The sequence below is a fragment of the Ceratotherium simum genome, chromosome 18, assembly GCF_057802395.1.
Source record: "Ceratotherium simum simum isolate JZ-2026a chromosome 18, ASM5780239v1, whole genome shotgun sequence".
In the NCBI taxonomy this organism is placed as follows: Eukaryota; Metazoa; Chordata; class Mammalia; order Perissodactyla; family Rhinocerotidae; genus Ceratotherium; species Ceratotherium simum.
Window position 1 is genome coordinate 56,108,060 of NC_141917.1, and position 22,517 is coordinate 56,130,576.

The 22,517-nt window shown below is 55.6% G+C and overlaps 1 protein-coding gene across 1 annotated transcript; it reads right to left on the minus strand.

Moving 5' to 3' along the window:
* Positions 1 to 545: 545 nt before the first annotated feature.
* SLC25A42 (solute carrier family 25 member 42) lies at positions 546 to 21,911 on the minus strand. Its single transcript, XM_004422925.3, has 8 exons — positions 21,858 to 21,911; positions 12,328 to 12,442; positions 8,405 to 8,510; positions 6,983 to 7,008; positions 6,183 to 6,349; positions 5,698 to 5,814; positions 4,468 to 4,619; positions 546 to 2,917 (listed from the first exon to the last, which is right to left on the minus strand). Exons 2-8 carry the CDS (start codon positions 12,406 to 12,408, stop codon positions 2,610 to 2,612), a joined length of 957 nt encoding a protein of 318 aa, XP_004422982.1. The 5' UTR covers positions 12,409 to 12,442; positions 21,858 to 21,911; the 3' UTR covers positions 546 to 2,609.
* Positions 21,912 to 22,517: the final 606 nt, after the last annotated feature.

Below are 22,517 nucleotides of genomic sequence, written 5' to 3' on the forward strand. Positions count from 1 at the left end.
CGAGGCGGAACATCCTCGCCCTGCTCATCACCACACACGTGCACTCGGAGGCACACCAGCTCACCTAGTCGCCCCTTCTCCTCCCTGGGCAGCGCGCTGCAGGTGAGGCGAGTCTCAAAGGTGGCTGTGAGCCGTCTGGTGGCCTCACCCTCCCACCCCTGCAGACGGCGATACTGGTGCCCAAAGCCTCAGCCAGTGGTGGAGGAGAGCCCTCAGCAGGCGACAGACAGAGGGCGCAGGAGAGAGAAACCACGGGACTCTGGGGCGGCACGCGGTGAGGCAGGACGCAGCCCATCCCAACTGACGCCGTGGGTCACCGCACACATTCCCAAAAGGGACAAGTGTGTACGCGCAGGATCTCTCTGGAAGGACACCAGAGAAACTGGTAATGGGAGACGCCTCAGCAGAGGGCGTTGGGAGGCTGATGTAGCTTTCACTGTGAAAACCCTTCTGTGCAGTTTGTGTTTTCTAGAAAATCATTTTATGTATCAGCAATTCAAACAGCAGGTACATTTTAAAAAAATGTTTATTCAAAAATCTGTCAAAGTAACTTCAACCCTGTTTTTGGTTCATGGGGCGTGGGTGTCAGAGCCGAAGAAGAGACATGGGCAGGAGAAAAAGTCACTTTAATTTTTATTAAATATACTCTCTTGGCACAAATCTTTAAAATATATAAACATTATATATAAACAAAGTGTCTTCATGACATCAAATGTAACTCCAGACCAGGACAGGCAACCACTGGGGAGGGGGGTAACGGCAGAGCACACCAGCCCGGCCGAGTATGGGCCTACTTGGCCCGGAGCCACCTCGGGGAGGCACACTGGGGCCAGCAGGCCCTGGGGACCCTCCCTCTCCTGCCCAGCCTGTGGTTCAAAGGAGGGCGCTGCCCAACAATCCATCTGGTCTCAGCGGCCTGGGGTGGACCCCCAGTCCCTGCTGCTCTCTCTCATCCGGGCGCCCTTGGGTCCCTATCCTGTCTCTCTGTGGGGGCCACCCTGCCTCTCCTGCCAAGCTTGGGTGCTGGGCAAGGCTGGGTGACGGGGTGGGATGCTCACCCAACAGGACAGCCATCACAGGCTGCCTGGGCCCAAAGATGAGTTTGGGGATGAGATTAGGGCTGGCCGGTGGACACGGGCAAGGAACGGCAGAAAGAGGGGTCTTCACCCCCATGGGTCCAAGGCAAGAAGAACAGAAACAAGACACAATGAAGGGAAGAAACACAAGTTTTGATTGAAATAGTCATGGGGCAAATACACCCTAACAGATCCTTTTACACACCCTGGCTGCTGAGCCCTGTGAAACCTGACCCCTGGTCCCCCTTGTCCTGGAACCAGACAGGATGAGTCAGAGCTGTGAATAGACCCAGTGTCAGCCAAATTGAAAAACAAAACAAAAAAAATCAAGAAACTCCAAACGTCATTAGGAACCAGGCATTTCCGAGTCCTGGTGACACTGGCGGGCCCAGGGACTTCTCTGTGAGCAGAGCTCCCTGGGGTTGCCCTGGGGCACCCCGACTCCTCTTGAGCTTCCAGTCCCCAAGCTGTACACTCTCTCAGGGGCTCCCCCTTTGGGAGGATCAAGGCTGCCAGCCACCTCCACGTGCTCTGTTCATGGAAATCAGACAACACCGAGCCTGAAACTGCCCTGTGATTCTGCCAAGCGCCCGCTCAGGTAGGGAGCCAGTGATGTGCCAGATGCCACGGGTCCCCTAGGAGCCACCATGCCTACGGGCAGAGGTCAGGACTGTGGGGCGGGAACTTCCCGGCCCAAGGAGGCCACCTGGGCACCCAGTTTTCAGTAGATGCCCCAGTTGGGGCTCAGACCCAAACCCATGGCGATTCCTCCAACCCTCCTGCCTGGAAGGAGGCGTGAACCTTCTGGGAACATTACAAAGAAGGTGGGCAGGCAACAAAGGGGAAGACCTAATCCCAGGGCTAGGATCAGGATAACACTCTGGGGAGAAGGCTGTTCCTGAACGAACAGGAGGCTCTGGGGACAGAGGAGTCGTGTCACCTGGGAAGTCATGGCGAAGGCAGACAGGCAGGGTGGGATGGGGCAGGGCAGGAGCCTGCATTTATAGCCACAGTTGAGCAGGAGGCTGGTCCCATCTCGGACAGGGCCCAGGGCCTGAGCCAGGCCTGTCCCGCACTCTCGGCTCCTCCCTCCCCTGGGCACAGTCTCAGAACAACAGGGGGCAGGCGTCTGGCTCTGGGCCCAGCGGGGACCGAGTCACTAGAACCAGGAGCATGTCTAAGGACACAGAATGCCAGGAGGAGGCGCTAGCCACTCCCCACTCAGGGCGTTTAGGACCCCACCTCCAGGAGGCAGCGCCAGCCCTGGGAAGGAGGGAAGAGGAGAGCGCAGGAGGCCCTGGCCCACCCATCCCAACACTGCACTTCCAGGGCAGGGTGCTTTCCTTTTGCACCTGTAGGCGCTGAGCCCAAGCCCCCCTGGCCTATCTGCTTGTTCCACAAGGCGCTCCAACACGGCTCCCAGGTGTAGAACCAAGCACACCCTTGCTCCATAGGCTCAGAAATAGAAGGGGTCAGCGGTCCACCGCGCACTGAAGCCCAGCTCCCTGTCCCGAGAGCGCTGACCGCAGGGCCCTAGCTCTGCAGGCGCTGCAGCAGGATCTGCATGAGGTCGAAGGTGGTGAAGCTGATGCCCACGGCGATGGGCCCCTTGAGCCAGTTCATGCTCAGGCCCTTGTAAAGGCCGCGCACGGCGCCCTCCTCCCGCACGATGGTGCACATGGTGCGCGCAATGGAGGCGCGCGGGTGGCCCGTGACACCGGCCGTCTGCATGCGCCGCCGCACCACGTCCAGCGGGTACGAGGCCGACTGCCCGATGAGGCCAGCACAGGCGCCGAAGATCATGCGCTCAAAGGGGTAGGGCTGCCTGCGGCCGCTGTACTCTGCAGGGCAAGGGAGGGCGCGCTGTGAGGGCAACGTGAGGGGGCTGCACTGACACTCGCCTGCGCCATGTCACCCCGGGGTCTCAGGACCCGGCCGGCTGGCCTGGGCCCTCTCACCCTTCCTCACCTCCTGTCCCTCCTTTTAAATCAAATTTGAACAATGAGTTTTTTAAAAGTCAGAAAAGCACAAAGAATTACATAACCAAGTCCTAAGACCCAGACAGAGTCTGGGTACCATGGCAGAGGGTTCCATCTACTCACTCCTGTTTTCTGTCTCGTAAAGAAAGAAACGTCACCGGCGTCTGCGACCCTCACCGCCAGCCTGCCAGGCGGGTGCCCTCCACAGAACTGTGAACGCTGGCGCTGCCTTGTGGGTCCAAAAGGGACCAAGGACATGTGGGCGGGACAGAGGAGGGGCAGCAACCCATCAACAGGGGTTCTCTAAAACTGTTGTAATTTAAATCTAGGAATTAGGGGTCGGCCCGGTGGCACAAGCGGTTAAGTGCTCGCGCTCCGCTGCGGTGGCCCAGGGTTCCCCGGGTTGGATCCTGGGCGTGCACCGACGCACTGCTTGGCAAGCCATGCTGTGGTGGCATCCCATATAAAGTTGAGGAAGATGGACACAGATGTTAGCCCAGGGCCAGTCTTCCTCAAGAAAAAAGAGGAGGATTGGCAGATGTTAGCACAGGGCTGATCTCCTCACACAAAAATAAATAAATAAATAAATCTAGGAATTAAAAACTGGAGCTTGCAAACATTAAGGAGCCGCTGGCCCGGAACAGGAGCCGCTAGCAGGGAGAGTAAAACCCCAGACGGGCTCTCATGAGAGCCGCCCCGAGTGTCAGCTGATCACAGAATACCTGGGAGCAGCGAAGGCCCCCCAACAGGGGGGGGCCCACTCTACACTCAAAGGATGGGCCAGAACCCGGGGTGCAGGCAGCATGGACTCAAAACAGGCTGAGGCAGAGCCAGGCTGTGAGAAGTGCGAGGTGACTCCACTCAGTTCCTTTTCATGCCCAGGAAGCAGTGCAAGGTTTCGTCCCCACATATAAATGCACTAGAAGTGTCTTCAGCCACAGTGAGGCGCAGCCTGTGCTTCCAATGAGGCCTGGGGTGGGGGGGGCACAGGGGACCTCAGCTTTATCTGGAACGTTTTCTTTAACAAAAAACATCTTGGAGCAAAGGAGGCAGAATGTTAACGCCTGTTCATACCAGGCGGCAGGTCTGGGAGGGGTTATGCCGTTCTCTGCACGTTTCTGTACTTTCAGAGTTTCCCAAAATAACCCAAGCGCCAGAGGGCACGCCCCTCCAGCTAGGTTTTATCCCTATGCTTTGTGCATGTCGTGCACAAGTGGCCGCCAGTGCTCGGGGTGACACACTGGGCTTCACACGGCTGCTCTTCAAGTGAGGCACTGAAGCTCATGAGTCCAGGTTCCTCTCCTCCTGACTGGGGCCCTGGGCTCTCAGCCTGCCCTTCCCAAGGGGGTCTTTATGCCCCGCCTCCAGGTCTGTGTGACCCTGGTGATGTGGCCCAGGCTCCAGCTCCTTACCTCGGTGCAGGTTCTTGAGTGTCTCATAGGTGAAGAAGCTCAGCCCGGCGTAGGGAATGACCCCCAGCACGGTGGGCGTGAATCCGTGGTAGAGGGTCGTCAGCCCCTCTTCTCGGGAGATGCGGATGAAGACGTGAAAGATGTTGCTGTACCTTCGAGGAGAGAGTGAGTGGAGGGTGGGCTGCCTTCCTTCTGGTACAGGGAGGGGCCCCTGGCCCCCACCCAGTAATTCTGGGCTCCTCCCAGTCAGCGGGGCTGGCGCTAGATGTTGACCGAACCGTGGAGCAAAAGCTTTGGCCTTTGAGAGGAAGTGTGCACCTAAGGCCAAACTCCACTTTCACCACTGGGGTCACTCTGTTGGGCTCATCCTGAGGCTTTTACTCGGAAGAATTTTTAACGCCTCTGTCCCCAGCTCAAAACAGACTCTTGGTTTAATGGAAGCAGAAACTGACCCCCAGGCTAAGAGAGCCAATTACAGTGGTCCCCCCTTATCCACGGTTTTGCTTTCCAAGGTTTCAGTTACCCGCGCCATCCTGCCTGGGGTGTGAATCATTCCTTCGTCCAGTGTGTCCACGCTGTATCCGCCACCCACCCCGAGTCACTCAGCAGCTGTCTCGGTCATCAGATTGGCTGTCTCGTTTTGCAGGGCTTGTGTTCAACTAACCCTTATTTTACTTAATAATGGCCCCAAAGCGCAAAAGTAGTGATGCTGGCAATTTGGATACGCCAAAGAGAAGCTGCCAAGTGCTTAAGTGAAAAGGTGAAAGCTCTCAAAAAATCGTATGCTGAGGGTGCTAAGATCTACGATAACTTTTATTAAGGTATATTGTTATAACTGTTCTATTTTATTATTGTTATTACTCTTACTGTGCCTAATTTATAAATTAAACTTTATCATAAGTATGTATAGGAAAAAACAGTATATACAGGGTTGGGTGCTATCTGCAATTTCAGGCATCCCTGGGGGGGTCTTGGCAGGTCTCCCCCGCAGATAAGGGGGGCAAAGTGGTGCCTTTCGGCAACAGTTACGGAACCGCACGCCTGGCCCAGCGGGTCGTCTGGTGCCAGGCAGGGTCCACATTGGGGGAAGTGTTGAGCCTCCAGCTTCCTTTGCGCTGGATGCCGAGGCCCAGACCCAAAGCTCAGGGGCCCAGTGCGGGGATCCGATCTGCGAGCCCCACTAGACACAGAGCCTCTGTTGCTGGCGAAAGTCACCGCGGTGGGACTCACATTTCCTTTGGGGTCACCGCCATCCGCGCTCTGACCAGGTCCAGGGGGTAGGTCAGCGAAGCCGCCGTTGTTCCAGCCAGAGCGCCGGCGAGGAGGCGGGGCCAAGGGGGCAGGGCTCTGAAAGCGAGGGAGAAAGTGAGACCCCCGAGACCCACGGTGCCCACAGGCCTCAGCCACAGCGGGGCGGAGGATGGAGGACAGGTTCGGCTGGCTTCCCGCGGCCCAAGCTGATGGGGTGTCTTGGGTAGAGGTCATTTTGGGATGCCCATGGCTGCCTTTTCTTTCCCCGGCTTGTATGAACGAATGAATGATGCGGACCTTCCCTACTGGCTCTGGGGCACAGTCGGGATCACAGGCCCTCCTGGGACTTAGGGGCTGACATGGTGAGCGGGCGCTGAACGGAGAACAGGGTGATACGAGGGAGATGGGGGAGCGGGGTGGGGAGGCGAGAGGAGGGGGCCGGGCAGGGGCTGGCGGGGCCTCACTCTCCGCGGAAGCCGTAGTAGCGGCCCAGGACCCGCTTGTACTCCTCGTGCGCGCTGAACTGGATGGCGGCGTAGGGCACCACGCGCACCATGGTGGCCGAGTTCCCGCGCCACAGGCTCAGGAAGCCCTCGTTGAGGTAGGTGAAGTAGAGGAGTCGGAAGGCCTCCTGGGGGAGGGCGGGAGAGGGGCAAGGTCAACGCCCACTGCCCACCCCCTCCCCCCTGCTTGGGAACACCTGCCCTATGTTGCCCAGCCCTGAACCTGGGGCGACACTGTCGATCCCACCGCGCTTTACCGCGCCCCCATTCTCTGGGCCCCTCACTGGGACCCCCCCCCCCACCAGTCCCCCGACCCTGGGAATTGAAAAGTGAGCACGGGAAACCAGGTACAAAGCAGGCTCAGAGCCTGCACGGAGGGGGTTTTGTTGATGTCTGGCCAGTCTAGCTTTTAAAAACACTCTTTATCTTTTCCTTTATTAAGAAGCTAACGGCCTGCTCTGTGTTTAAAAATATACCAAATATGAAAACGTGGGTTTAGAACGTCAAGTCCCTGCCCCAGGGATACAGGGTGGCCCGTCAATTCCCAGGGTGGGCCAAGTCCAGGCAGACCTCAGGGTGTGGAGACAGGTGGTCCCAGCCCCAGGCCTAGGGGGGAGGCTCTGTCACCCAGCAGCCTGGGAACTGGCCTGGGGGGTGCCAACTAATGGGGAAAAGCACGTTGAAAGCACCTCCCCACCCCCACCCCCTCCTCCACCACCTCCTGCCAGCCCAGCAGGGCAGATGGTGACCTAGTGGCTCACCTTGGCAGAAAATCTTTTCGAAGACACTGGAAAAAAACATAAGTACAACAGAGACCGTTAGCTGTGAAGGACGGGACCCCCAGTCTGCCTGACCCCCACAGTGGGGGTCTGGTCTGAGCATGCAGAGTGAGAGCAGCCCTGGAGCATGCCCCCACCCCATGCCCCGGGCCTCTCTGCACACCAACTTGTCCCCAGGAAGGGGAGCTGAGCTGCCACCTGACCCCCCCAGGACAGCAAGAGTCTCCGCAGGACCCTGTGGGAGGACGTACCTCTAGGGGGTTGACACTTAGCAGCCGCACCCCTGCTGGACTCCAGTGTAACCAAACTCCTTTGGGGAAGGTGTCCCAGCTGCCAGCGACATGGGGATCAGCCAAGGGGCTCCAGCTCCCTCAGGACAAGGTCCAGGGGCCTCCTGGGTCTGGGGTCTGCCCTCTCTTCTGGAAGCCCTGGTGCAGGCGCCCCTAACCCGCCTCTCCCACCCTCCGTGGTGGCCCGGCTCGCTCCACTGCTCCATGGTGTGCTCTGCCACCAGGGCCTGGAGCCATGGTGGCCACAAGGACCCAGCATACAGGCCATGAAGGGTGGTGGTCTTGCAGCCTCCCCCTGCTCACTCCCACGTGTCTGCTGTGTTCCCGGACACCCCTGCACTCTCATCTGCATGGAAATGTGTGCACACCTACAGCCTTCAGGATTAGCACAGCTCCCTGCAGGGCGATGCACTAGGCATTAGCTCCAGGTGACACGGGGAGACGCCTGCTCAGGCATGGGCCTGCCCTCTCCCACCTCAGCTCATTCCTCAGGGAGGAGGCTGATATTTTTTCTTTTTTTTTTAATAATTTTATTTATTTATTTATTTTCCCCCCAAAGCCCCAGTAGATAGTTGTATGTCATAGCTGCACATCCTTCTAGTTGCTGTATGTGGGACGCAGCCTCAGCATGGCCGGAGAAGCAGTGCGTCGGTGCGCGCCTGGGATCCGAAACTGGGCCACCAACAGCGGAGCGTGCACTCAACCACTAAGCCACGAGGCCGGCCCTTTTTTTTTTTAATTAATTAATTAATTAATTTATTTTTTGGTGAGGAAGATCAGCTTTGAGCTAACATCCGTGCCAATCCTCCTCTTTTTGCTGAGGAAGATTGGCCCTGGGCTAACATCTGTGTCTATCTTCCTCCACTTTATATGCGACTCTGCCACAGTGTGGCCTGACAAGCGGTGCCTCGGTGCGCGCCCAGGATCTGAACCTGGGCTGCAAACAGCAGAGCGCACGCACTTAACCGCTACGCCACGGGGCCGGCACCCCAAGTGGATTTTAAAGAGACGTTTTTAAAGCCAATTTGCAGTGCAGTTTGGGGGGCTGTGGAGGAGGAGAGTGACTGCCTGGCGGCGTCTCTATTGCACAGGACGGATGACAGACAGCATTTACCTTGGAAGATGATTTTGGTTCGGTCCAAGGGAGCTACCGCTGTCTTGGCGAGAGCGCCGGCCAGGGCCCCGGACAGGAGGGAGCTGAGAACTTGCCTGTGATCGCTCTGCAAGAAAACCCCCAAACATGTGAGGTCAGTGAGGGAGGGGAGGGGTCTGCTCTGCTGGTGACAGTACCCAGTACCTGGGAGGAGCAAATCTTTCTCGCACACACAAAAAAGTAAAATAAAAAAATAAAATAAAATCCATTTAGAAACTATGTTAGTGCCTGGGGGCTGCCTTCCTCCCACCCCTGGTCCAGGGCCTTGAGATGCAGTGGCCAGAGCAGTGTGGCCTTGGCCGGGCCCTGGGCGCCATGGGGCACGAGGCAAGCTGTGGTGAGTCCAGTGGCTGCAAAGGACACAGTGAAAATCTCCCGGGCAACAAGGACCATCCCCATGAGAGGTGACGCGCTGTCTGGGCCGTCCCATGAGGTTCCGAGTTCTCAGTCCCATAATAGGACTGACCCCAAACAGAAGAGTCACCTGACCCATCCCACGTGCAAACTTTGGTTCTGCCCACTACCCGTGTGTGCCGGACTCCTGCACTGCAGCCTTTCAGAGCAGTCACGAGGGCCCTTATAGTCTGGGGACCGGGCAGGGGTGTCAGGCAAGCAGACCCTGACTCTGTGGCAGCATTTTCTGTCAGGACTTCAGGGGTCGGACTGTGGCTCTTTATCCAGGCAAGGCGAGGGTGGCCGTGATGGTGCTGGTGGCTGACCCACATTGAGTGCTCCCTCCACCAGCCTCGGGCTCAGGGCCAGCGCTTTCTCCCGACTTCTCCAGGCTCCCCGAACCCCTGCTTGCACAGCCCTCCTTCTCCTGCAGGTCCATCTGAGCCTTAAGGAAGCCACCTGCTCATCGAGTTGGAATGTCCATTCCCCCAGTGGGCTTGCCACAAAACTCTCAATGAGCAACTGCGGGGAGCACTCTGGAATGTTCTGGACTGGAGGCACATCCATCTTCCTGGCTCCGAAATGAGCAAGGATGGCGAGGGGCAGGTCATTCAATAATCCCAGAAATCCGTGAAGTCTGACGCACACCAGGCACCCTGAGGAGCCCTGGGGACACACAGTGTGTGGTGGGGGTAGGTATGAGCCCCACCACCCCCATGGGGCTGCCAGTCCACAGGGAGAGCCAGACGTGAACTAAATCTTAAGACAAATATGCACACAGTCACCAACCCAGCAGGGGATGTGAGGAGGGGGCTCAGGATTCTGGGAGACACAGGGGCAGGGGGGTGGGTGGGGGAGGGGCTGAGGCTGAAGGATTAGGTGTGGGTAACTGGGGTATGTGTGACAGTATTTGAGGGGGAGGAACAGAACACTCAGGCCTCAGTGAGAAGGAGCAGGGGGCCCTGGGGGACCACAAGGAGGGCAGGGTGGCTGACCCAGGGAAAGGGACGGGCACAGGGAAGAGAAAATAGATGAAAGGTGGGTGGAGGCTAGACACAGAGCCTGGGGGCCCCACGAGGAGGCTGGTCTTTGCCCAAAGAGACGTGGAAAAACATGGAAGGTGGACAGGCCATTTTAACTGTAACCAGACGAGGTGGCTCTTGCAGGAACCCAGGATGGAGAGGTGGAGGCTGGGACCAGGAGGGGCTGTAGGGCATTTGAGGGGTACAGCTGGCAGCCTGCGTCTGAGTGGGTGTCGGCAGGCCTCCCCCGAGTGTGTTCAGTTCAGTGGGTCAGGGCTGAAGGGTTGGGCCCTGAGTCTGTCCACACACCTGGCCTGAGTCCAGGCTCTGCCCGACTCACCAGTGACTGCATGGCCTCTCTAGTCCCCCGTTCCTCAACTTGGACATGCTAAGGTGCCATCTCTGGCCTGGGTCTGGCTCCCAGATCCTCTCCTGAGGGTCTCGGGTGCTCCAGGGGCCGTGTGCCCTGCAACCAGGCCCCGCCCCTGCAGGGCGCTGGCTCCTTTCCCTAATGTCCCTGTGCCCCCTCCACCAGCCCAGCTCACTCTCCCGTCAAAGAACAAATTCCATTGCAGCGTTTCCCTTCCAAGTTTCTGAACCCGAGCTTCACCACAGGCTTCCATCTTCTTGCTTCACGGAGTCCCACCTTTGGGGACCCCTGCCTTTTCTCAGTCACGCAGCAAGATTCTGGACGTCTGGTCCCATTGGCTTTGAGGGGTGTGGACGTTAGACGCTGGAATGCTCAGTGGTGTTCCTGGCACCACTCCAAGGCCCGACGGGCCCCCTGCCTCAATTTCCTCTTTGTGAATCAACGCAGCGACCGCTGCCCTCGTGGGCCGCTATGAGCAGAGGGAATACCCCACAGACTGTCCCTCCACGTGCCCTGTCAGCACTGGAGGTGGAGCTGATGTGTCCCTTCCATCTCCTTCACCAGGGTACTTCCTGTGCAATCTGCGGTTCTTACAATCACAAGACACATTGGGACACACATGTCCTTGACCACTAACTTGCGAGGTGGCACTCCAGGGACGTGCTGTGATCCCACTTCACGGGCTCAGCAGAGGCGGCTGCTGCATTCAGCTGATGCTTCCAATGATTCTTAAATGACCACGGCCAGTGTGTCCTTTAAAGAGCTAGGCACAGGCATCGCCGAGGGGTCAAAGTCTCCATACCCACTATATAGAGAGACCCTGCAGATGGAGAATGAGGCAGACAGCCCGGTAGAGTGAGTGCAGGCGAGTCACAGATGGGATCCGCACTGGCCGTGAACACAACAAGATGCTTGGCTTCTCAACCAGAGAAACGGGACTTGACAGAGTGAGCGCCCAAAGTCAGGCTGGCCAAGTGGACGAAGGCCGACGTGTGTTGTGCCGGCCAGTACAGAGGAAAACTCGCGCTGTGTGTGTCCCTGCACACGGCGGGCACCGGGGCCTTTTGCTGGGCTCGTCCACTTGGCAGGATCCATGCAGCTGGCCAGCGGAGGGGGGATGCGTCTCCCTCATGCTCAGCTGGGAAGTTCACTAGACTGTGAGGGATGGACGTGCCTGATCTGGGGCTTGGCACCCGTCCCCCCCAGTGTGGTGACGGTGGCCGCACCCACTAGCCCAGCGAACCAGTCCTCTGGCCCACCTGGCACTTCGCAGGGCACCTGGCACTTCCCCTGGAATTCAGGGAAAGGTTAGAAGGCCCAAGGATGACGCTTCAGCCTTTGACCCCGTGGACTTTGAGAACTGCCCTTGGGCGCCGCAGCCCCAGCCTGGATGGGGACACGTTTCTGCGTGAGGCTGGGTCAGTCTGTGTTCCAGTTAGCCAGGGGAACTTCTACCTGCTTCTATGGTGAACACGGACAGGGCTGATCTGATTTCTTTAAGAGGGAATATAGGGCCGGCTCCGTGGCTTGGCGGTTAAGTGTGCGCGCTCTGATGCTGGCGGCCCGGGTTCGGATCCCGGGAGCGCCCCGAGGCACCGCTTCTCCGTCCAACGTGAGGCCGGGTCCCACGTACGGCAACTAGAAGGATGTGAACCTATGACATACAACTATCTACTGGGGCTTTGGGGGGAAAAAACTGAATAAATAAAATCTTTAAAAAAAAAAAAAAAAAAGAGGGAATATACATCCAATCGAAGGGTGCAATCAGAGATGAACTTTGGAGCACCCTCCCCCAGGGCAGGCCCCACCTTTGGCTAATTCTTTTGTATTTGCAAATCTGAGTGAGAAAAGGGGCTCAAGGACACTTTTGACATCCCACTTTTGGGTGAGGTTTTGGCTTCTTGCCAAGTGGTTGGGCCAGCTGGATCCACATCACAAATGGGGCTCTAAATGGAATAGGAGGCGGCTGGCCTGTCATCCCGCCCCTTGGCACACCGACACAGCTCCCACCTCAGTGTGTGGGGGGTGATTTATAACAGGTGCAGGAGCATAGAAGAGGGACCCTGTGAGAACGCCCATCAGGGAGGCCAGGTACTTGCCTTTGAAGAGATGGGTGAGGACAGGACAGCCTCGGCATCCTCATGCAAACGCACCGCACCTTCCTTCACACCATTACCCATTCCAGGCCTGCTCAGGACGGCGGGAGACTGGGTCCTGGGGATTGAGAGTGGGTGCTGAGACCAGGTGAGAAGGGGGCCTCCCCCACCCGCCTAGGGCCTATGACTCATCCCAGAGTCACCTGAAGCCAGAACTGCCCAAGCAAATGTGCTCTTCCTAACCTGGCTCCTGTCTCCCTGCAGGGGAAGGACACCTGCACTGGCATCCAGATGCCACAGTCCCCAGCGCTGACGGCTTAATCATTTACAAAAGCCTTTCTCACTGGCTCTTTTATTTGATTGTCATAAACAGGCCTATGAGTTGTCTGTTTTTTTTAACCCTAGTACCAACTGGGAAGACAGGCTCAGAGAGGTTAAACCACCCCAGCGAGGTCACATAGCAGGAGGCAGGGGTGTGGTGGGCTGTGGGGCATGGAGGCTGGAGGGCCTCGCCTACCTGGAGCCAAAGGCCCATCAGGCTTATGTCAGCTTGGACCTGAGTTTCAGTCCATGGAAATACTTTTAGAAAATTAATCTTTTTCCTACCACATGGCTGCCTGCTCTTTGCAGCCAAGCTTACAGCAAAGGGCCCTAATACTTGAAGACTCCTCTCTGGAAACCTACATTTATCCTCCCAGTGGAAGCGCATGCAGAGCTCAGCAAACCACAGTGAGGGGACCAGAAGGAAAAAAGGATGAAGGACAGGTGTCACCAAGATGTCTCCATGCATCAGTGTCCTTTGAGGTCTTGGTTCCCACGCTTTAAAATTATCCAATAAATCAATACACTTCACTGTAAAATGATGCAAATGATGCAGATGCACCCTGACCAGGCTGTGGAAGCCCCTCCTGCCCTCTGGGTCCTCCCAGGCACCCTGCATCAATGCCCGTGTGGAACATCCTAAAAAGCACGAGTGGGATTCTGCTCCACTTGCCCTCCACTACTGACTCCGGGAGAAATGGCTGCTTCCAAGATGGAGCTGGAAACATAAGGGTGAGCCTGGAGCACCCTGAGATGCCAAGGATAACCAAAACTGCTGGAGTGTGACAGTGGGACACGGGAGCAGAATCTAAGAGCTCCCAGTGGCCAAAGCTGGAACAAATTGAGCAACAAAATCAATCCAGCAGTATTGGATTATAATCCAAAGTATGAAATATCCACGAGTCCACAGTGATGTAAATGAAGAGACGTATTTCCCATGCAGAAGAATTTCAGATAATTTGTGCAGATGCTCTGCCCTTGAGGAGGGGGATTGTGAGCCCCACCCCTTAGGTGTTGGCTGTAAATAGTGACTTCTTTCCAAAGGGTACAGCACGGAAGGGGGGACGAGAGTCACTTTACAGTGGAGACACCCGACAGACGCCACTTCAGCCAGGTGATCAGGGTCAACATCACAGTGAAGTCGCGTGGATGGCACGTGCCCTGAACACGGTGTGACGAGAAGGGCGCTTCCCCTCTGTGCTCCTCCGCCCCAAACCCGCCCCCCCAGTCCAATCATGAGGAAAACACCAGACAGATCCCAACTGGGGGCATCCTAAAAAACACCTGCCCAGCTCTGCTCAAAACTGTTAAGCTCATCAAAACCAAGAATGCCCAAGAAACCATCTCAGCCCAGAGCAGCCTACGGAGACACGGTAACTAAATGTCACGTGGGATCCTGGGACAGAAAAAGGACACTAGGGGAAACTGAGGAGATCTGAATAATGTAGGGGCTTTAGTTAATAATAATGTATTGGAATTTGCTTGTTAGCTGTGACAAACGTACATACTAACGTCAGGTGTTATGGGGGGGGGAACTGGGTGTGTGGGGCATGGGGGAATCTGTGTCACCTTCGCAATTTTTGTATAAATCTAAACTGCTCACAAACAGAGAAACCAGGCCCTAGCAATCTTTTCAAGCCAGTTGCTGGGGGTACCAGTCTGTGGGATTCACGGAGGCTTATCACCTCCATCCCCGGCGCATCCCCTGTTGTCTTAAGCCCCCCAGTTTGTGGTGATGTTACAGCAGCCCCAGGAAACTAAGACAGAGCCCTTTTTAGGGGAGAACCTGGGGGAAACCAGCAGAGCAGGCAGTCTCAGCCTGTGCACTGCTCCCAACAGGGCCGCCTCCTGGCAGCTCCCCAGGATTGCAGAGCAGAAGGAGATTCTCGACCTGGGGGAATGTGTGAGGGGGTGTTTCAAGATTTTGTCCCTCGGGCCAAAGGCTAATTTCTCTAAGAAATAAAGAGCTCTTTGCTCTTTCAAATTAGTGAAAAAAACAAACAACCCAAGACAAAAAAAAGGCAAAAACACAACCAGGTCACCGAGAAGGAAACAAAATAAATTAAAAATATGACAGGTGCTGACCACGCTCATAACAGAGAAAGGCGGGTCTGGCCTTTGGGGAGGGGGTGTTTGCCTGTGTCGGGGCAGTAATGCAACTGTGCGATGAGACGGAGGGAGACTGAGGGTGGCACCACTTTGTGGGTGAATTGACAAATGCCTAGGGATGTGTGCTGTGCCCCCAACATGTGCACACAGACTTGTGGGCCAGTAAGGCCACTGCCAGCTGCTAATCCCAGTGAAGGTCTGAAGGTCTGAAGGGAAGCCATGCAGCGGGGTGGGAACAGAGGAAATATGTGACTTGAGCCCCCACGAGAGAATGCCACCCAGCCCGTTACTAATGGGTGAACCGACCTGGACCATGTGGGACACTGTCCGGAGGTAAAGACCAGAAGTAGACCAGGTGTTTACTGTGTGCTGTCAACAGTGATGGGGACTTGATAGTCGAGTGAGGGGCTGAGGGCAGGAGGGGCCTGACTTGTGATATATAGACTCCCCTGCAGTCGGCATTTCTCCTCCCCCCACTTACCTATCCATTGATAACAGAGAGAGGACACACCAATGTGTGGCCATCCTCTGTGTCCCCTGACCCCCCTGCCCCCGGAGTGCCCTTCCCTGGTCAGACCCCTCAGTACCGCACTCAGGGACCCCCTCCATGCTCCCCACTGGCCCCCTTACCCCGCAATTGCCACAGGATTCTGGATTCATGCACCCCACCCCACCCCAGGAGGGCCCCCACCTCACTGACTGGGGCCTCCCGCTGCCCTGCACAGTGTCCAAGCTCAGGATGGTCACCAGGCCCCTTCCACCACCAATGTGGGGACACCCTGGCTGGGACTTCTCTGCACCCAGCCCTCCAGGTTGGGCCCAAGAACAAGGGCTCCTTGGTTGTCACTTCACCTCTCAAGAGTCTGGAGCTCCTCATCTGTCACATGGTGACCGATGGCCCACGTGGGCGAGGATGAGGCCTGGAGTGTGGCGGGGCGGCCTCAGCTGGCACATGCAGTCCCAATCCGCCGTGCCAGAGCTGCCTGCTCCAGTTCTGCAGGAGGCTCTGACTTCCTTCAGTCCCGGCCCGCAGCACCTGCTCCCTCCCTCTCTCTCTAGGGCACAGGCCCCAGCTCTGCACCAGAGGCAACTGGCCCCTCTGGACAGAGGGTTTCATAACATTCTTTTGTTTCTGTTATACCTTGTTTCTTCCATTGTTGCTAGCAGTACTGAATTATTTTCTTTTTAAAAAATTTTCATGTTTATTAGCTGACCAGTTATTTAAGAAATCTTTTAGATTATAACCTACATTAGGAAACATATTTTACATCACAGGCTCACTTACACTCAAACACACTCATGCCTGCGTGTCCTAACAGAAACAAAAGGTTCAGCAAGTAGTCAATAGCCCTTTTAAACACAATGTGCTCTGCGCCCCCCCACCCCCCTTCAATTTCTTAAAGCTGATCACAACCAACTAAACTGATGTCATGAATCTGGGTCTCGATCAACAGACTGAAGGAACCCTGTGTCCTAGGCTGTGGTTTGAGAGGAGATCTTCATCTCATTCTGTATCTTCGTGTGTGCGTATGTATGTGAGGAAGATCAGCCCTGAGCTAACATCTGTTGCCGATCCTCCTCTTTTTGCTGAGGAAGACTGTCGCTAAGTTAACACCTATGCCCATCTTCCTCTACTTTATATATGGGACGCCGCCACAGCACGGCTTGATGAGCGGCATGTAGGTCTGCACCTGGGATCCGAACCCGCGAACCCTGGGCTGCCGAAGCGGAGCGCACGAACTTAACCACTACGCCACTGGGTCGGCCCCTCATTCTATATCTTTATGTCTTAGATATTTTATATTTCATACGAATATATGTGTACACACACAAACACATATGCCCGCATTTGAAGCTCTAACCTCAGAGTTAAATACAAGTTTCTTTTTGAGGCAGTGATACAAAATGTCCTTTAGATGAATGAAGTTAGAAAAGCAAACCGTGAAGTGAATCCTAAAACGGGGTGCAGCCGGCAGAACTGGGGGAGGAGGTCCTCAAGGATCTCAGAGGAACCGGGCCCAGGAGTCGCCCTGGGTCTCCCATCACAGCAGAAGGATGCTCTCTGGGGTCACGAGCACCCTGTGTTCTCTGAGGTTCAGGTACGTGAAGGGGAGAAGCCAAGTCACAGACTGGCCCTGGGGACGAGGGTGAGATCAGGGTGCCATTTGCTCAGGGTGACACTTTTGCTCCTTGACAAGCCATTGCACACCTGGCCAGGACTTCCAGGAAGAGGTTGGTCACTCTTCTGTAAAACTATGACAATCTAGCACCAAGCTTTAGCCTGGTAAGCATGCACCAAGGGGTGCAAAGAGTAAAATTGAGACGTACACATCCACTTGTCCAGGTCCTTGCTCACTCTGAGCAGACGCCTCCATCTTCCAGCAGGAAGGCAGGTGAGTCAGGAAGCCCATAGGGGCCATGCACATGGGCCATCAGGAGGGGCTGGGAAATGTGCTCCAACCCTGCTGGCCTCATCTTGTCCGAAACAGCAAAGGCAGCTAGACAAGCACTTCCTCAAATAACGTCCTGACAGAAATGCTGGCTTCCCAGCTGTAGGGGTTAAATGGTGTCCCCCAAAGTTCATGTCCACCCAGAACCTCAGAAGGTGACCTTATCTGGAAATAGAGTCTTTGCAGATATAATGAGTTAAGGATATCAAGATGAAACCATCCTGGATTTCAGGTGGGCCCTAAATCCAATGATGGGTGTCCTTATAAGAAGACACATACACAGGGAGAAGGCCAGTGCAGACAGAGGCAGAGATCAGGACGATGCAGCCACAAGCCAAGGAACCCCAAGGGTTGCCGGCAGCCACCAGAAGCCCAGAGACAGGCCTGGGACGGACTACCCCTCAGGACCCCAGTAAGAACCAACCCTGCTGTCTTAGTCCGTTTGGGCTGCTATAACAGAATACCACAGACTGGGTGGCTTATAAACAACAGACATTTATTTCTCACAGTTCTGGAGGCTGGAAGTCCAAGATCAAGGCGCCAGCAGATTTGGTGTCTGGGGAGAGCTCTCCTCCTGGTTCACAGATGGCATGTTCTCACTGTGTCCTCACAGGGTGGAAGGGGTAAGGGAAGTCTCTTGTGCCTCTTTTGTAAGGGCGTTAAATCCCTTTCATGAGGGCTCCACCCTCATGACCTAATCACCTCCCAAAGGCCCCACCTCCTACTACCAAGACGCTGGGGGTAAGTTTCAACATATGAACTTTAAGGGGGACACAAACATTTAGTCTACACCATCTGCCAACCTTGACTTTGGCCTTCTCGCCTCCACAACTACGACAGGATAAATTTCTGTTGTCTTAGCCACCCAGATTGTGGTATAATTTGTTACGGCAGCCCCAGGACACTAATACAGCAGGAGTCTGAGACCAAACCTCCCAGTACAGGCCTGTCCCTCGGAGAGTGACCTGACCATGGTCCTGAGGTCACTGCTCCCTTCGCTGGACCTTACAGGCGGCTGCCCTGCTGGCAGAGCTTCAACCGAAAACCTGGCTTCTGCTGATCTTTGTTGAGACCCTGGAATCCAAGTGTTCAGCCACAGCAAAAGGTGCTCAGAGAAGAAAACAAATGTTAAGCATATTTTAAAAATAGCAGAGTGACCAGGGAGGGGCCACCGGGGGCAATGTTCTACATCTTGACCTGGCTGTTAGTTTTATTATTCTTTCTACCTTCTTTTTTTTTCACATGCATACTATATACTTTTTATTCAGAAGTATTTCATATTTAAAATAAAACATACAATGCATTTTTAAAAGAGCTGGCTTGCAAAACCCAAACAAGCTAACAGTTCTGATCATCTCAGTATTCCTCTAACGTCTAACTGCCAAAAGAAAAGAGAAGAACAAAAAATGGGATGACGTGGAAAAGGCCTGACCTCAGGCTGACGATGCCCTCCCACCTGGCACAGTGAGGGATCTCAGACAACTCAGGAGAATCTCAACACAGCTTCCCAAACAGATTTAACATCTGATTTGTCTCAATCTCATCAGACACCCTTGTTCTTTTGCTGGATCCAAGTGAAAAAAAAAATTAGCAACAGCTAAATAATTCTTCCAGCCAATCGTTCTTGTCAAGGTACCATGTGCCAACATCTCAGAACCCCCCTCCTGGGACTCTGGGTGATGCCTGCATCTCTCTCTTGCAAGGCCCCCCAAACCCAAGGTTTCCTTCAGAGCTTCGCAGAGGAGGGACTCAAATATTTCCTGGATTGAACTTGTCTGATTGTGGAAGAGAAACAGAAATCTAATGTTTAATCACCACTACACGAACCACAACACCTAAGAGATGGATAGGAAGCACGGAAGTGATGTCCAAAAAGATCTCTTGGGCTGTTTTTTACCCATCAGCTTGCAGAGACCAGAACACTTGATAATAATAATCCTGGCCGCTGGGGGAGGAAACAAGCATTCCATCTTCACAGCTGAGAGAAGAGGGATGACAGCACAACCTCTTCGGAGGAACATCAACCATTGAAATGGATGAGTCCCTTCGCCTAGCCACTCCTAGGAAGTCGCCACATGGGATGTAAACTCCATGAAGACAGGGAGGTTTCGAAGTATCTGTGCACTGCTGGAGCCCTGCACAGGTTCACCGCATCTTTGTTCATGCATGATTCTACCTATTCATTGCAGCTTGGTTTAAAAAGAAAATATGAGCAACAACTTAAACAGTCATCAGTAAGGGACTGGTTATAAAATCAACAGACCCATTCGATAAAATTCAATGCAAATTTACCAGTGGTTTAAAAGGGGTGGGGGATACACCCCACCCCCACCAGCCATAGACTATCTCTGGAAGGAAACAGGAGAAATTATTAAATGGGTGCCTCCAGACGGGTATGGGTGCAGACAGGAGGAGACCTGCCTGGTTTTTACTGTATGCTCTTTTGTGTGTTTTTTTTTTTTTTTTGTGAAGATCAGCACTGAGCTAACATCCATGCCAGTCCTCTTCTTTTTGCTGAGGAAGACCGGCCCTGGGCTAACACCTGTGCCCATCTTCCTCCACTTTTATATGGGACGCCGCCACAGCATGGCCTGACAAGCGGTGTGTCGGTGTGCGCCTGGGATCCAAACCCAGGCCACCAGCAGCGCAGCGTGCGCGCTTAACCACTACACCACGGGGCCGGCCCCCCTTTTGTGTTTTTTTTACCATGTACATCAATTACCTTGTCAAAGTTTATGTATTTGCGTATGTATATGTAAAATAAATGTGTGTACATATGTATAGATAAAATGTGTATATGATATAAATATGTGTATATGTATATATATGTACATCTACATACACACACACACACAAGTTTTAAATGACTCCTTTTGAATTTGGACAGAGAACCCCAGTGGCTTCAGTTTCCACAGGAGAAGCTGAAGAGATGACATGACCCTCCGGAACATTCCAGCACCATCTTTACAGGGAGAGACAGGAGGTGGGGTAAGAGGCACTATGCAAGCCTTACAGGAAACGGCACCACATTACTGCTTTTCAACAACAAAGCCACCGGCCTCCTTCTGTGCTGCACACTTGCAAATCACACTCCTGGGAACTTGAAAAGTTCTGGAAAAATCATTATCGCAGCACTATGCCAGGCTCCAGTTTTGCTGCTTGGCTCTAAGCGGCTGTAACATTAGCTTGCCTCACTCTGAAGAGTGTTTCCTTACTCTTGGTTTATTGGGCTTCAAGGGCCCCAGGAGTTCTTGCAGGTCAGGGATGGGCCTCAGTCTCCAAGAGCTGGAGCCAGAGGCCCGGCAACTCCCTCCCAGGTGACCCTGCCGGCCAGCAGGTGGCACCCCAGGTGTTGAAGCCCCACTCCAGCGCCGCTGCCCTCATCCAGCCCCCCCCCCCCCCACCGCTCGGGGGAACACGCGCTCAGGCAGCAACCAGGAGCCGCCCCTTTCAGCTCAGTCTTTCCGGACCCAGTCAAAGTCACGACTGCTGAGGAACAGCTGCAGGGAGGGTGGGAGTCGCCTCCCCTCCCAACCCCCCAGAGATAAACACAACAGATGGGCAAAGTGAGGGAGGTCCACAGAGAAGGGTCAGCAATGTTCAGGGAGGGGTGCGCTCTGCCTCCCCAATTCAAGTAGCTTTGGGTTTGCTGCTGGTAAAATGGAGATAATTCTGGTTTTGTCTGGCTGATGAGATTATTCTAAGCCTGGAAATCACTTTATAGATAGTCATAAATGAAAAGATAACATCTGGACAGCCTTTTCTTGGGTGGTGGGGTGTGTGTGTGTGTGTGTGCAGTGATTCCAAGACACCAAGGCTTGGGTGAACGCTGGAGGACCTGGGGAGTTGGAGCACTAGAGGGGCTCATACACAGGTGCATGTGTAAGAAAGTATGGGTGGGCGCACAGACTTCGGGGTGTGTGAACCACAGGGGCTGCTAGGGGCACACAGCAGGTGGGTGTGGGGGAGTACCTGAGGGCACTGACCCAGATTACTGAAGGGAACGGGCAGTGAGAGGGGTGCAGACCTAGAGGTGAGCAAAGTCAGTGAGGGGATAGGAACAGGCCTAGGTGTGAGTGGGGGGCTGTAAGTTTGGGGGTGACAGGCTCAGGTGTAGGTGTGGGGGGTGCAGGCCCAGTTGTGGAGACGCACAGTGCGGGGAGCACAGCCCTGGGGTGTGGGGGTGTCATGGAGAAAGGGATGGTCCAAGGTGATGTGGGGGATGCCCATGAGTTGGGGAGCGGTGTCAGGTGTGAGGGGGAGTATCAGTGGGGGCACAGGCTCAGGTGTGTGTGGGGGTGCAGACCCAACGGTGCGGGGCCTGGGGGCACGGCCCTGGGGGTGTGGGCGATGTCGGCGAGGTGGACAGTCTCAGGTGTATGGGGGGGTGGTCAACGAGAAGGGAAGGGACGTGGTGTCAGGTGTGCGTGGGCTGACAGCGAGGGGCTCAGATCCGGCCGCGGGGGCCCCAGACGCTGGGTGTACGGGTGGGGGGGCTTTAACCTCTTCCTGCTCCTGCGACGCCGCTGTCAAGCTCGCCTCGCCCGCCCCCGCCCGAGGGCCCATGACAGGCCCATGCCTCGCCCTAGCTGGGCCCGAGCGGCGCGGGCCCCCAGAAGCCTGCGCCGCCCCGCGCCCTCCGTGCCCCCTCACCGGCTGGGACGCGTCGCCGCCGCCACCGCCGCCGCCTCCAGCCGCCGCCACCGCCCCGCCTCGCACACCCCCACCCGCGCCGCGGGAGGCTTCCACACCGCACCCTGTTGGCTGCACGTCAGCCAATTATCGCTGGAGACAGCAGGGATTGGTGGGCTTGAAGCGGACTGGCAGCCCCTGCAGCCAATCACTGAGGGGTAGAGGCAGGGCTACTGGGAGAGGCTATGGGTGTCCCCCGGTGGTCCTCCAGGGTGCGAGGTGCTGGGAGGTGAGGGCCTGGAGGGAGACGAAGAGTGGAACCCTAGCAGAAGACGGGCAGCCCTGACCACCAATCGCTGGGGAGCAAGGGCGGGGCTCCGAGGAAGCCGGCACAACCAGGACCAGAGGAATGGAGGGCGTAGTCTACAGGGCGACGAGGATTGGCTGTGAAGCCGAAGACGGGCAGGCCCGGCGGCCAGTCGCAGGGGCAGGGGGCAGTGCGCCCCCGGGCAGGGCGGGAGTATGCAAGGTGCAGTTTGGCTTGAGTAGTGTGGCCTGAGTGCCGCGGCCGGAGGTGGCCTCGGACGCCGCGCGCGGGGTCCTCTGAGGCTGTGTCGAAGAGTGTGGCTCTCTGGCCACCTAGCGCAGAAGCAGGACCTCCAACTCGGGCCGTGAACTCGG